General features: G+C 40.1%; 2 protein-coding genes across 3 annotated transcripts in view; one reads left to right on the top strand and one right to left on the bottom strand.

Moving 5' to 3' along the window:
* Window positions 1–7900, bottom strand: part of LOC104956844 (DEF6 guanine nucleotide exchange factor) — a 12824-nt gene extending 4924 nt beyond the window's left edge. Inside the window, exons 1-5 of one of the 2 annotated variants that reach the window (XM_010784395.1) lie at window positions 7662–7900; window positions 5844–5984; window positions 5554–5739; window positions 4502–4729; window positions 4272–4418 (exon numbers count right to left, since the gene is read on the bottom strand). In XM_010784395.1, the coding sequence (XP_010782697.1) occupies window positions 4272–4418; window positions 4502–4729; window positions 5554–5739; window positions 5844–5984; window positions 7662–7757 (798 nt within the window). In that variant the 5' untranslated portion in view covers window positions 7758–7900. The remainder of the gene's footprint in view (window positions 1–4271; window positions 4419–4501; window positions 4730–5553; window positions 5740–5843; window positions 5985–7661) is intronic. The other variant, XM_010784396.1, reaches the window with a different exon arrangement.
* A 1637-nt stretch (window positions 7901–9537) lies between these two features.
* troap (trophinin associated protein) lies at window positions 9538–15037 on the top strand. The gene is made up of 14 exons (XM_010784394.1): window positions 9538–9720; window positions 10006–10092; window positions 10384–10621; window positions 10705–11191; window positions 11485–11603; window positions 11790–11841; window positions 12249–12391; window positions 12504–12558; window positions 12647–12729; window positions 12814–12903; window positions 13168–13251; window positions 13353–13635; window positions 13711–13907; window positions 14549–15037. Exons 2-14 carry the CDS (start codon window positions 10031–10033, stop codon window positions 14621–14623), a joined length of 1968 nt encoding a protein of 655 aa, XP_010782696.1. The 5' UTR covers window positions 9538–9720; window positions 10006–10030; the 3' UTR covers window positions 14624–15037.
* The last annotated feature ends 472 nt before the right edge of the window (window positions 15038–15509 follow it).

Below are 15509 nucleotides of genomic sequence, written 5' to 3'. Positions count from 1 at the left end.
GAGTCCCAGCAGCTTCGACTGAAGCCCTTCCCCAACTCCGGGGACTTCCGCCCGGGGAACTCCAGGTGCAGTATACGCCGTGAAGTTGTTTGCGGTCTGGCTAGTAAACCACAAAGCAGAAGAAGAAGAAGTGACGCCAGCGGCTCATTTGCCTAATCCTCCTCAGGGACAACTTATTCAGGTGGTGAACGCGAGCTGTACTTAGTTCATGAGAATAAAGAGTTTCTAAAAATGAATAAGTTCGCATCGAACCGTTTGTGGAAAAGTAACTGCGGTGTGAACGCGCCCCTATTGGACTTCAATCAACAGTAAAAATTGACCACTATAATGTGTATATATGATAATGTATCTCCAATCGATGATCCCAATGCAAAAACGAATGATTTTGTTCTATTTCCATTTGAAAAGTTTGGAATCAAGCTCTAAATATGCGTCAAATGGGATGAAAGTGCAGCCCTTTTATTTCGAGCTTAGTTAACAAGGAAGTCAATCTAATGTTGGAATAGCTGTCAATCAGTGATTTGCAGCAATGGTGATTGTACCTTCAGACTAGAACTGTATGACTGGCCTGACAGAAAGTCGCTGTTTCTGAAGGTGTCAGATTCAAATATGAGCAGTTATCCCAGAACTAAGCAGTGAAATGGTGGTGAGCGTTTTACGTGCAGCGGAGAGGAGGCTGCACCTTTCGACAGCTACCAGCCAGATCTTCCCAGTCAAAGCAGTTGTGCCTAACCTTTCAGACAGGGGCCAAGGACAACACCTTGCATTGAATTAAGAACTCAGTAAACAGGAAACGTATAACATTAACAACTTTAGCCAGCCCTGGTACTAGAAAAACTTGAAATTTAAGCAAGTATATTGTCTAATAGAAATATTTTCTTTACATTTGATATAAGAACCAATAACTTAAAGGTCACCTATTATCAAAAATCTACTGTGTTCATGTCTCTTCTACATCAACATGTGTCCCCTCTGTGTAAAGAGACTCTGAAAGTTTCAGGAACAAAGATTCTCTTTCTGTCCTGATCCATTTCTATAAAAACCTGCCTGAAAATTATCTGATCAGATTTTGGTCACTTTATGATGTCATAACGATATTTTGTCTTGTGTAACCATTAGCCAATCACCAACCAAGGTAACCCCCCCCCTTATCACCTGAATCTCCTCCTAGAGCACCATTGAGTTCTTTGTAACCAAATGTCTCTCAGAGGGGCGTGGGGAGGGGCTCCTTATTTTCATCTAAAGTAGCAGACAGAGAATCAGCACTTTGGAAACAGGGCTGACACAGAGGGGATTATGGGTAATGCTGCAATGATGTGTTTGGTGTTTGGAGCCAATCAGAGACATGTTCTCTATATATCTGAGACCTGTAATATATTGTTGAAAAACAGTATAATAGGGGACCTCTAAGAAGTAACAGAGATAAAGGGTCTTGTTTTTATACAATTACAAGATCTGATGTATGTAATTATCCCTTCAAGAAATCTTATCAAGCAAATGTTCACTTGGCAGATTTCTTAAGCGAAATTTTTTTTGTTTTCATACAATTTTTGACTTGTTTTGGAGCAGCATTTCCTCCAATGTGAGCCTTACATCAGGGCAGTAGGAGATCACCATTTGTTCTCTTCCCTCCTCTTTTTGTTTCCCTCTCCTTCAAACCTCCCTCGTTTCCTCTCATCTCATCACATCTCCCACTTCACCCTCTCTCCTCCCTCCCTTGCAGTGGCTCTCCTCTCCTCTCCTCTCCTCCCCTCATGCAGCCTGTAGGTGGCATAGAGGCATGTACATTGGCACAGAGAGCGATCTGAAAACGCATTTATGCTCGTCATGAAACACTCGGCTGTCTCTGTTCCAGCGCACTCCCGACTCATATGTCCTCTCCTCGCTCCAATTATCCTTTTCCCTCTTCTCTTTCTTCTCTACATCGCTTCCTTTCTTTTTCTTTGCCCACTTTCTGATCTGACACTCACTGTTTTGTCCATCCTTTGCTTGTTTCTCCTTCATCATTATGCCATGGCATGCCGTCCATGCCAATCGCCTTAATTCCAGAGGCTCCTAGGCAGTGTGTATTAATAACACGGTGCCATTTGTACACATGGACAGGAGGAGAGGAAGTGGGGAAAGGGAAGATGAGGGGAGACTGACAATAGTGGAATTACCTGTAGCCTCCTAAAGCAACTCCAATGGTAAAATCCGCATTTTAACATTTACATCAGAAAAGGAACAGTCATAAATTCATGCTTTTTTCTTTTTACACAAAGAAGGTCTTTATATGAAGTTATTTAAAGTGGACCTATCATGCTATATTTGAAACATATATTGTAGGGCCATACCTATATAAAACATGTCTGTGAAGTTTTTTTTTCAAAATACCAAACATTGTAGCCATGCCTCATACTGCTCAAACCCCTCTTTTGCAGCCCCGTTAGAGAAACGCAGATCTTGGGTCCTTAGCTTGAAAAAAAGAAAGAAGAGGAGGCGGAGCTAATGCCTGATCAGAATTCTACCAGAGATACCAAGTTAAATTCTGGCTGTGATAAAACGCCCTTACCTGTTCTAAAACCACATCAAGGATTATTTCTGAAAGCAGCTAATGAAGGCTCAAAATGCTTTTTCTCCTTGCGGGTTTGATCACACAGTGACGGATTGCGTGTCTTTATTCTATTAAACAGCATGTACGGCTAGCAGTATACGGTTAGACCCTGAGTGTTAGGCGAGGCTTCTAATGTAAAGCAAAGACGTGCCCAAAACACGTCAGGCAATGTTTCTGATGAGCAACTTTCTGTGGGTACCGCCGCCGTATTACGTACAGCGGGATGGAAATCTGTATCCGTCTCGTTGTTACAGCCGCGCGTTTTTAAAAGATTTGGGTACGGAGGAAAGAGAGGGTTTTTATTTTATGACGCTGCGTGAGTTCGCCATGACCCGCACGGGGACCACCTTTATTATTAGAGTCATCAAGTTGCAGGCATTTTTGTGGNAGGTGGGGTAGGTAAGTTTGAGAAACCGGCTCGAGATACACTTTTTGTTATATTCCATGGAATGCTCTTAACATCCGATAGCAATGAATATCTTAAGTGCTTTGGCACTTAAGATATTCATTGCTATCGGATGTTAAGAGCATTCCATGGAATATAACAAAAAGTGTATCTCGAGCCGGTTTCTCAAACTTACCTACCCCACCTTTAAGTGAAAGGGGGAGGTTTGTAATTGTCTCCTTGGTAAAGGAAAGGTGGTTAAATGTTTTGCAAGGAATAATGGGGACCTTAGGGGAAGACACATCAATTGTCAATATTCTACCGCACCTCCCTCCTTCACTTTAATCAGAATCTTAAAAGAAAGCATTATGATAACTGAAGTTATGAATAAATTGTTTATAAAGTAAGTCAACATGTTGAAGGGGAACATGTGTATAAAGGTGTCTGTGGCTCAAGAGAGAGAGCTGCCTGAAATCTGATAATTGGTTAGAGCGGAGGAAGTGAGGTTACCAGACCTCTGTAGAACGCTACCTGTCTCTGCATGACACTACTACACAAGAAAATCTACGACAAAATGTTTGCAGTCAAGTTGCAGTGTGGTTTAGGTAGGTTAAAACACCAAAGAGAATATTTAGATTAAAAAGCATAACAAATCTTTGTTTTGCTGCATCAATTTTCAACCCTAACATAGTTATAAGTCTTCAGATCTAAATGAATGGAGAACTTTAGTAAAGTTTAAATTGGATTACTTCATTTGAAATACTTTTTACACTTTAAGTTAAATATGTCAAAGTTGTACCAATTCAATTGTATTAGATTACTTTAAGATATAGTATAGAATGTATTGCAGTCCATCTCATAATTTAGAAAAGCTTTCAATAACACTTTTTTTATTAAACTGAGACATAAAATTCTGCCTTCAGGTCTACTGACTGTGAGCAGTGTGAGCAACAAGTTATTTATTTGAATCATTTTCTTACATGCTGAAGCTGTAACATTTAACAGTTATTTACAAGAAGGGTGTGGAAAGTTCTAAAATAAAACAGTAAACCATCTTGTGGTCACTTGCATCCTCATCTTGCAACACTTCTCACCCTCTGGCTTAAAAAAATGATATTTCATTCACATGTACAAAGAAAGCCAAGTAGCAGTATGTATCTATTTTCCCTAACCCTATGCATCTCTTTTCTGGATACACTAACCCTAACCCTAACAATGCAGTACTTTAGAAGCCTGAGTTAACCAGTGTTGACAATGTTTAGCCTTGAAAGAGGATCCCCTCCAGCTGCTTACCTCCACACAGCAGTTCCCATCCAGGACTATGTTTCCCTGGCAGTCCTTGCGGTCCTCCCCGGTGTAGTAGGACAAGCTGCTCGGCCTCAAAGTGAACCAGCGCTCCTTCCAGTTTCTCCTCAGCTGGCCTTTCTTCCACAGATAACCCTGCACCCGACACACATACACTGTCTGTAAGCAACATAATGCAGAGCATGAACCCAAACACAGACATCTGATAGGTCTCCTACCTCTTTGAGGACATCACCAACTATCTCCCTGTAAACTTCCTCTACGGCCATACTGGTTATGCTCTTATCGATTCCTCTGGTTAACTTTCCCGAGTTCATCATCTCCAGAAAAACCCACACAGTGATGCCGGTTTGCTGCACTGAGTCCTGGGAGAAGAAGTCTTCTAATTCAACACAGTTGAATTCGATACTCATAGACATGCATATCTTCTTGAGGAGGTACTCCACCTGGAGAGGAAAAGAAACCAAAGGTCTCGAGAGTGAGAATTATGCTGGCTCATTTAATTTACCCTTCCTCACTGTATAACAGCCTGAGAGCTATTCATGCTAATCGTTTGATAGCAGATAAGAGCAGTCTGGTTTTACATTAAGTGTAGTGTCAAATATTCAACATAAACACAACATTACAAATCACATCCAACATTGACCTCTCTTAAGGGTTTTACTTATGTTTATTCTTAACTAAATGTTCTTCAGCAATAGTATTTACGACACTACACCACAGATTTGTTTGCACAGTGGTTGGCGTTTGTAGCACATACTCAAATAAACTGGATAATGTTTTCTTAAACTCATGATAGAAACTATTCTGTCCTTGAAATGGAGGGTTCTGTCTTGGCAGCGACAGTGAAAAACACACGACAGGAAACCAAAACGAGGTGCAAGTGAGAAACAAGCCCACACTGCTGCATAAACAGAGCGCCGTGTTCCATGAGGCAAAACACAAAGTTTCAGGCAGGGTGTATTTAGTGGTTGTAAAAGACCCAACAACACTTTTAGGAAAAAGAGGACTGACTTCATTCTCTGAATTGTACTCAAAAACAAAGCACAATAACTTGAGAGTATCCAATTGGCTAGATTTAGAAACAATTGTCACTATCATTCAAATGTAGCCACCATCGCCTGACGATGATGAAGATGTGCATATTTGTTTTTGTATACAGTCTTAAACAATGAAATACTCTTTACAGACCAAAAATGCTTCTTTAAAAAACATATTATTTAAAGTGTTTGTTTTGTGATTCTTTAAATCTTATTCCAGTTGAACCAACCTCATCAGGAACCATAACCAAAGGGTACTTGTCCTCAGAGAGAAAATTAAAAAGGCACCATAGTCGAAAAGCATCCCTCTCTGGCAGAACTGTGCTGCTGGTTTTGTCCGTCTGGTAGTTCTTCTTTGCCGTAAGAGTCCAACAGAGTTCATCTACGTTTTCCTTCGTAAAAGAGCCTTCAATAACCTACAACAACAACATGCAGAGATTAAAAAGACTATAAGAGCAGCCTTGACTACAAAGCTTAGCAATTTAACAAAACATGGAAAATGTAGCTGTGTTTTTGACACCTTATCCAAGATGTATTTGTTGAGGTAAGGCATGTAACCCTGACTGGAAACGGGACCGTCATCATCATCCCTGAAGTGATCCTCCAAAGCGACAGGGTCATGTGGGATACACAAGACTGTGCACAGATTGTGGGACAGCACCTGGAAAATAACAATATAGAGGGGGGGAAATGATTTTAAGGACAACACACTGCAGCAAGGAGATGCAGAGCTAATCAGATACAAATCGATATGCTTTTAATGCCATGTATGTGGATGTTACAATATTTCCAAAACTACAGTACATTACACAATGTCAATGTGGCTGGGATAAAACATGTGTGGTAAAAACCCTCAGATAATTCAGGGAGACCATGAACATTTGATCTTTAAGGAACTGAAATGTTTCATTTCTGCTGCATCGTATTTCTAAAAATACTTTTCAATGCACCCATAAGTGCAAAGAAAGAGGTCGGGTGCCTGGAGTGAGACACTTTATGAATCAATGTTTGAACTGCCAAAAAGAAAACCTTTATCTGGTTTCATCAAATGAAATTAGAAATGTTGCAGCAGCTTCCTTTCATACACTTAGTGCTGCACAAAGTGCTTAACAGGGGACTGACAAACTAAGTAGAAACACAATAAAACAATAGAGACTTGTGATATAGAATCTAGACATAAGATTGAAAAATGGTCAGAGAAAATATAAAAAACAAGTAAAATAAAGAAATGATAAAATGGTAAAATCCCCCCCAAAAAGGAATTAAATATAAATGAGACACGTTGAAGAGTCAGAAGATAAGTTATAAGTAACAACAACGAACAAAATCAGGGTCGTTTTTTCAACCTTTACTAGGATACATTTCCATAAGTGAGAGCGTGCAACATCTTGAGATATCAGTTGCATTTAATCAGACAACCAGTCACTGCGCGTTGAGCCATAACCACATCCTGTCTCTGGTCTCCAGCGCAGTACAGCATCTGTAAGTTTTGAGGCCACGGGATGCAACCTGCTAGCTTCTGAGTGCTTTGAAAGAACATGGTGCCCGTACACAGGCTGCATGCATGAGGGGGATAAGCCATGTCATGAGGCTGACTAGCTGTGAGCCAGCAGCGGCAGGCAGCTCATCGCAGGGACGTGGAGGTGGCTGGAAATGGAGTCTGACCCACAGCAAGACCAAGAAGTGACATAACAATGACACCAACAAAATACAGAGACTTCATTGACGCCCTGCAGCGAGGGGACAACAATAACCAACATGTTTCCACTTTGTCCTTGCGCTCACTGTAACAATGTTCTTTTATACATACTCGGGCTCATGTCTATTCAACTTGCTGTTCTCTGGTCAGGTCCAGTGCAAGAGGACCCTTTGCACTACAGGCTGGTACATGGAGGCCCAGTGAAAGCACAGCTTGGAGATGAGGGCTCCCATTCATATACAGACTGAGAGCAAACTGTTACTCTGGTGCTCCATTGGCCAGACAGAGGTGCATATTGTGCCCTCTTTCAGCAGGGAGAGCATTTTACTCAAAATATAGAGAACAAATGTGTTCCTTGTTGGGCAGGATTAAAACGCTCTAAATATTGACGGTTATAAGTAGTATCAGGTTGGGTACACACTTAGTTCCTGAAGCACAGAAACAAAAGTAACAAACAACATTTGCATTTGTGACATTAAGTTTGCTAAGCACTTCAAATATGTTCACCTCAACCTCCTCAGAGTAAGCCCACGTGATGGAGTAAGAACTGAGGTAGGAAATTAGGTAGCCGACAGAAAAAGGGAGTGCATTTATAGAGACAAAATGTATAATATTTCAGGTAGAAGACCCCACACTCACCTTCAGCTGAGACTTGGACACCTTACCGCTCTTCTCCAGATCCAGGGCTGTGAAACCGTACCAGATGGACTTTAGCAGCTCAGACCGCAGGTCCATGTCTGCAGCAGAGTTACTTTCTGGTTTCCTCCTCTACGGCTCTTCTTCTTCCCTCTGCTGTTGACACAGGGCCTCTGGTTTGACAGGCAGACACCCACACTGTGTTGCTGCTGTCAGAAGGGCATTGTGCCTGGCTGGGCTGCAGGTAGCGACCCCTGCAGGCCGCTCACACTCAGTGAGGGAGAGGGAGGGTCCGATCGTTTACTACATGATCTGTGATCCTGCCTTCCAATGTTGAAAGAAGTATAAAGGGCCTTTAAAGAAGAAATATTATAACAAAGAATAATTATTATCAAGTCCAAGTGCTTGTTACAGAGTATACTTTAGTGTATTTCAAACAGATGTATTATCTTTATAATTTAATGCTATTTTAGTAGGCTATGTTCTTTATCATTGACTTTTATTGATGTGTAATCAGCATCTTCATGATGTATAAAGTTGGTCCAAGTGGATATCATTTTTGACAAGCTGCTTATATGTATGGTAGCCTACTCTCGCTTAAAACAAGTTATCATGTTTTATCATAAATATATTTTTTGTCAGCAAAATCTTGTTCTGATAAAAATACGATAATAAATAATAAATAATAAATAAATGCTCCTTATATATGAAGAAGTATTAATAAATACTCAATACTTTCAAATTGCAATAAGGTACAGCTACTACTTGAGTCAATATGTAGCCTACTACTTACCACCTCTGTTGACTTCAGGGACTGGATATACTATAGAAATTAAACATTGGAATTCTCTAGGCGTAATTAGTCGAAATGTGAAAATAAATGGTGACGCTAGTTTGGTTTTTTCTTAAACTGTTGTTCCATTGTTAGCTCTCTGAGTCAGTTTATTTATGACGAATGAGCCTTTAGCTGTTAGCTTCAGGACTAGCTCAAACAAAGCTACACCTAAAAGTTAACATTAATTGTTTATTGAGTCTTTTACATTGTTTTAACAATAAACAAACTGCAAGAGTAACTCACCTGCTAGCCATTTAACGTCAGCCTGATGTCACCTCATCCCACCATTTGTCAAGGGATTCAAATAAATAATGCAGTCATTAAATAAGTGAGAGGTAACCATAATCAAATGTCTAGTACTAACTCTTATATCAGACTGCTGCTAACTCCAAAGATGGCACGACAAACACTGACCTCTAGAGACCTCTGAGAGTAAACTAACTGCGGTGTAGTCGTGTATCTTTAGTATTGATAGTTATATTTGTTTGGATACAGAAATCACAATACAAATAAATGATCAACACATGAACCAGATGCACTGAGTTAATTTGTGTTTGTAGTAAACTCTAATTTACAACACCCTGAAATATAAATAAAGAGAAGAAAATACATAGGCCAATCAAGAAAATACAAACTGCCTCCACTAATACCACTAACATATCCAGACAAAACTCAAAGACAACCGAGACTAATCTTGCTCCACATTATCCCATGTTTTCAATGTTTTATGCTTCTTAAAGTATTATAATTGTACTTATTATGGTGTATTTTATTTGCTTTTCGTAGCAGTGGCTTCTTGTTGCTGATGTGTGTTGCTCTTCGGCTGCGTTTTGGCGACATTAATCTATTTCACTCTGGTGGACAATACCTTTTTATTCTACACAGTCCGCGGCAAAAAGCAACCACGTGATTAAACAACTTTCGCGTCGTTACCATGGAGCTGTTTATGAAAATGCGTTCCTGATTGGTCGACAATATTGTAATGACTTAAATAGGCACATTCATTGGTTGATACGGCCTTATTTTACGACCAATAGCTAAACGCGCTTTTTACAAACTGCTGCGGGTTCAGGAAGTTGACAGCCCACTGCTTTGTGAAAGGGACAAAACAAGGGACCTTTAAACCGGCCCTAAACGCCTAAAACATATATTTTGGACTTAATCCTATTAGGAATACTTTTTCGGACGCACAGAAGGAAGTTACAGCGGGACATTTCTTCTTGAAAAGTATGTAACGACTCCTTTAAACGGCTCTGTGCGCATCTAGCATGTGCTAGCGAGAAAATACATTACCCACTCAGGCTTCTGCTCGTCTTAAACTGACCTAGTATGCTTTCCATTTAAATTCCGAGTGGATAATGTGATGTTTTTAAACTTTGGCAGGACTTGTAGTCTGATATATTTATATATACTCTCTATATAAAGGTTTCTGTTGGTGCAAGTTTGCCAATAACCCTTATGTGTTTCAAGTGTTGTTGATCTTTTGTGTTTGCCATTTTGTTGCTCCTCTAGTTGCTCCTCACACCTTGCTTTCAATATGGACTCCTCTCCAGTCCTTCGTCAACAAAGCCAGAACAAAATCCGCAGTGAGTTGACGAGGTAAGCTAGTTTTAGAGATATATGTTCACTTTATTTTCCTTTGCTCTTAGTGCTAGAAATAAAAACCTCTTGTCTTTGTCTGGGGCAGCTGGTAGAAAGTACCACACTCACTGAAAGTTAAATATGCCTGCTTACCTCTTCATTTAACATTTGCAAACTTTTAAATGTTTTGTTGAATAAAAACCAGGAGAGATATTTATATATCTGAAAGTAAAAATTGCAACTGTTCAAACAATGTTAAACTCGAATTGCATTTATTATTTTGGTAACTGACTGGTTTTCTTTACACAGAACAAAGAATGAAAATAACAAAATGCCTGCACACCCAAAGCCTTCCAAACTCCTCTCTGCACATCACCTTTCCAATTCTAATATTGAGAATCAGGATCCAGTCAAATCAGAAATGGGTCGGAGGGCAGCGTTGCGACCAGGTATTAGTCGGCTTCCTGTGCTTGCCAAGTCCCTTCATCTTCAGACTACGTCCAACTTCGGCCTATCTAATTATAAGTGGGAGGACAAGCCTCTAGCTGTGAGTTACTTCTTCCTGTCCTGCATATTTCAATGTTTTAACCAGATCAGGCATTTGTTATTAATACTATTGTTTTTCTACAGGGGAAAACGAGGAAGAAAAAGCCTTGCACCAGGCCGGTACCATTCAACTTTTGTCAGCCCAAGAACTCAAGACTGGGCCATGAAAATCAAGAGCCTTGCACTGTGTCACAATCAAGAACTGGCACTAATGCTGATAACAGTGTATGCAATTCTCCTCTTAAAACCCAAAACGTAAATGCAAAGCCTACTAAACATCCGGCTGCCTTAATGCAGGATATAGATTTAACCAAAGAAACAGGGACATTTAAAGGAAAGGCGAAGGATAACGCATTACAGACATCTGCCACTCTATTTAAACCTCAATCATCTATTCCTAATAACGCTGTGCCTCAGAGCAAAGGGGTTTCTTCTGCAGAGCCTGCTGTTAGTGCAGAGGCCTGCTCGGATAACATGAGCCTGCTCAGTCTCAAAGATCCAGCCAAGACATCCCATGCTACCCAGAACATGCAGCTGACCGCGCAGGACCCTTTATCCAAAAGTTCAACCGGTGAGTTGATTGTGTTGTTTGTCTTTTCAAAAGCATACTTATTTGTTCTGTGCACAATACATTTCAATATATTTGCAGCCTATATTTGCACATCTTCAAACTTATTTGTTAATGTTTCCAGTTATTAGGCGACCTCATGTATGTCTTGCTGCAAAAACACTTCGCCCTTTGAAGACAACAATAACTGCATTTTTCAATGGAAACAAATGTATCTCACAACACAATTTTAGCATATTATTAGTTGGATAGCTAGAATCATAGCTCATTATAACCAGACACTTTATGTATTTCAGACAAAGGGGACAACTTCCAGTCGGATCACGCTGCTTTGCTCAGTATCCTCCGTGATGAAGGACTGAGTGCCACAGGTCTAGGATCTACAACTCCACACTCAAAGCTCTATAACAATCTGGTGAGTGGATTTTATAATTGCTCTTTAAATTATTGTTTTACAATGTGTGTTGGTCCCTATGCTTTAACTGATGTGGAAGCTATTGAGGTTTTGATTCCATTTTCTTGGAATAGTCATTTTTAATCTATTTTCTTTTTCTTTGAATGTGTTTTAATAAAAATGTGCTGGTGATTCTCTTGTTTGCAGCCCCAGAGAGTGCCTGTCTTGAGAAGTCAACACAAATTAGGACCCATTTCAGGCAAGCAGCACAAGTTCAGAAACATAATGTGTACCTGAATAAACAGTATGTGATTACAAGTTGTTTTGTTAAACCCATTCACTATGTTTCCTCACTTTCCCTTTCCTCACATCAATATTTTTCAGTCAAACCAGTCGAAGAATTGTAAAGCGATATCTTGTTATTTTGGGGATGCGTTTTGTTTTTGGTTATAACCCTGTAAGGCCTGCATTTGCACAACTACATTCATCACTTACATCTCTTTTTAAAATTGGAAGCCTATTGGAAAAGTAATTTTTGAGTTTCTGGGAAATATTGTTCTAACTCTGTTTCTACATTCATTACAGACCGACTAAGAAATAGTTCTGGACATAACTCGATGTAACAGAGCAACATGTCGGTCTTGACTCTTTGTGCTCTTCTTCCAGGATTGATGAAGTCTGTGCAGTTCTCCCCAGACGTCGCTGCACTTCAAAGTATCCTGCAGAATGAAGGAGTGAAGGCTGGAGGGCCTCTGGGGGCCACACCCAGAATCCCTGTCTGTCCGGGCAGAGGCACGTCAATCATACATGTATGTTTGCATACAATATGTTTTCACTCTGGCAATTTGTTTTAAATAAGCTAATCACATTGCTTTTGAATAACAAGCACAGTTTAACGTACTGCCTCACCTGCTGTCTTAGGCTCAGAGAGTGCCGGTTAGAAAAAATCGTGCGGAGGCAACCGAGGGACCAGTAGGTAAGATGCAGAATCGTTGTTCTTCTTATGAAACCTTCTTATCTCTTTGTACTTTTACCCTGACGTGACGCTGCTGTTTAATCTTCAGTTCTAGCACTCAAAGAGATTCCGCAGAAGCAATGGACCCCTCAGAGGGTCCCCTCCACCAGAAATCGGCCCATGTCTGCTATGGTCAGTATTACACATATTGTATGATTATAAATCTGTTTATGTTGTCAGAGTCTCTCCCTTATCTCACCATGCTGCTGTTTTCAGAAATGGCCTCTTTCATCATCACATCGGTCATCATTCGCCATCACTCCCGGGCTGCAGCGCTGCAAATCCACCCTTAAACCACAAAAGGAGGTGAGAGCAGAAAGTCATGTCCATTTCCTAATTTGTCTAGAGGGCTTTACACAAATCAGTTTGAAAGTCTTGAAGCAAAACCAAATGGGGAAACATAATCTGTGTGTGCAGATACAGTTTCAGGCAAAACACCAAATTGTTCTTGAACAGTTTTCAATAATTTAGCTATACATTTAATTAATCAACAACTAGAGTTTTTTGACCTCATCCTTCTCATCATAGGTTTTGTATCATAATTCATTTAATTATTTTGTCTGTTATCAGGAGATCGTGCAGAGATTATTTTATGATCAGGAGGAAGAGCATCCTGAGAAACGAGCAGAGCAGCTCCCGACTCAAAACGCAACTGTAAGAAGTGAACACAAAATAAAAAGGGATGTTCTTGTTATTTATTTAAGATGTATTGTTAAATGTCTGTTGGTGTTTGGTGTCAACCCTCACTCCTCTAGGCTAAAGCACACCATGAAGTAAAGGTAGAAGCGAGCGGGGTCGGCACCGACAAGGATGAAGAGGAGGAGCAGAGGATTGTGGGAGGACAGCCGTTCTTCCAAGCACTGCAGAGAGAGTCTGTCATTTTTTTCTCGACGGGCAAAACGTTGCTAAGAGCTCCACGTTTTGAGAAGCAGGTTAGCTCCGTCCGTCAGGAGGCGCATGGCCCGGTGCTGCCCTTACATGAAGAGACGAGGCCTGTGTCTGCCTGTCAGATCAACCCTGCTCAAAGTCTGCACAAAGGTAACCCTCACACCTCAAAGTCTACATCTTTCCTGACTGTGAATATATTTTAAGGTTTAATTTCTTCTATTATAGACCTCATATCCCAGAAGCCTTCTACTCAGAGTTCAGCCGTGGCGCTGCTGCGGAAGCGTCTTCTTGCTCTGGAGGAGCTGCGTATGGACGAGGAGGTGGCCTCCTACTGTTCCGTCCCTAACGCTCCCTGCCTCCTCCCCCCCCGGCCCCGCTGTGGGAACCCCCTGGCCTACACACTGCAATTCCAAGAGTCCTTTGTGAGTACACACGCTGTGCATTTACAAAACAGAAGTATTAACGAAGCGTTGCAATATTGAATGAAATGACATGACAAATATATTCGTTTTCAAATTGAAATTCTTTTAAACAATCAATAGGTTTTTAGTCAACCAAATGTTTAAAAGGACAAATATTCAGCCTAGGTCACAAGATCAAAACACGATGTGCAAAATGTCCTATTTAAACTGATTAAATTCATTCCTATGCAATTATTAATGTGTAATAAAACAGCATACATTACGATGATGACATTGAGAATTAGACAACCATGCTTACAGCGAAGGCTGAGGCAGACTCATGCTATAGCCCAGGTCCACACCACAGATCAAATCTAAGCATGGTTTAAGTATTTAGAACATTCACAAGTACACTGCTTATAAAAAGTATTCACACTCTTAGAAAGCAAGAAATATAATAAACATATTCAGAGAATATTGAACAAATCCTTTATTTTACAACACAAAATGCTCCAACACGTTGTAGAGCTACAATCTGACAAGTTATTATTCAAGTTATTTAATTTGAAACATATGGCCCTTGAAAACATATTAAACATTCCCTTTATGTGCGCACAGAGACACAATTTAATTTGCATGTGTTTTTATTTTTGGTTTTCCAGACATTTGTTCCAATCGTCTTTGATCTGTTGTCCGGCTGTTCCTCTCCGAGCAGCTCCCCGCTGCAGGAGAGATGACTTTGCACTACAAGTACAGTATTTGTGTCACTGGTAATATGCGGAGGGGATAAGGTCCCTCTGGAGTACTGATAATACTTTTTAAATGGAACTGATTGGTCCCCACACTGTTGTTGTCAGCCTTAACTAAAGTCCATAGAAAGCTACTAGTTAAAGTGTGAGATACCGTTTTTTGTTTTTTTATCTTTATGACTGATCTCATTAAATGCTTTCCTGAGAAAAGAAAAATGATGCATATTTTAAACAGTAGGAACTCATTAAAAACTACTAAATATTTAAAAAAAGGTCATTAAAGAAATAATCAGTGTTAAAGCTTTTGTATACAGATAGATTAGGATGCCTCGGAGCGTCACACTAGAGTTATTTGTGTTTTCTTTATGTACAGTGTTTATAATAAATGTATATGTAACTGTCTGACCATGTTGGATTTGCATTTTTTTCAGCTTTTAAAATTATTTAATGTCACAATCATTTGTCTAAATCCTACACTTGCATAATGGCTTGCACCTTTCCGAAGGAGCTTTTACAAACTTTCTGCACAGAATTGTTGACATTTATAAGGCAGTTGAGGTCGAACAACGGTTACATTTCTAAAAACACTAAATAGTTTGTGCTGGAAATCCATATAGCGACAGCAGGAAACAAACAAAGTCGCTGAGAGGCTGAGGCCGGACCTGTTTGATATTGTGTGACACGCTACAAAAAAGTACTTGCTGAAATCAAAAACTCTGTTCCAAATTAATGTAGTTAAATGACAACTCTGTGATCAGACATAGACATTGTTATATTAATCAAAGCAATCATTTCAACTTGCGGTCAACAAAAAAGTACAACGGCCCTGTGTCACCCTCTCTTCCACCCACACCTCACGCAGGTGAACAGAATT

Source organism: Notothenia coriiceps, unplaced genomic scaffold (assembly GCF_000735185.1).
Source record: "Notothenia coriiceps isolate Sejong01 unplaced genomic scaffold, NC01 NC01_scaffold00026421, whole genome shotgun sequence".
NCBI classification, from domain to species: domain Eukaryota; kingdom Metazoa; phylum Chordata; class Actinopteri; order Perciformes; family Nototheniidae; genus Notothenia; species Notothenia coriiceps.
The sequence above is the reverse complement of the archived record's forward strand: the minus strand, read 5'-3'. Positions and strand labels throughout refer to the sequence as shown.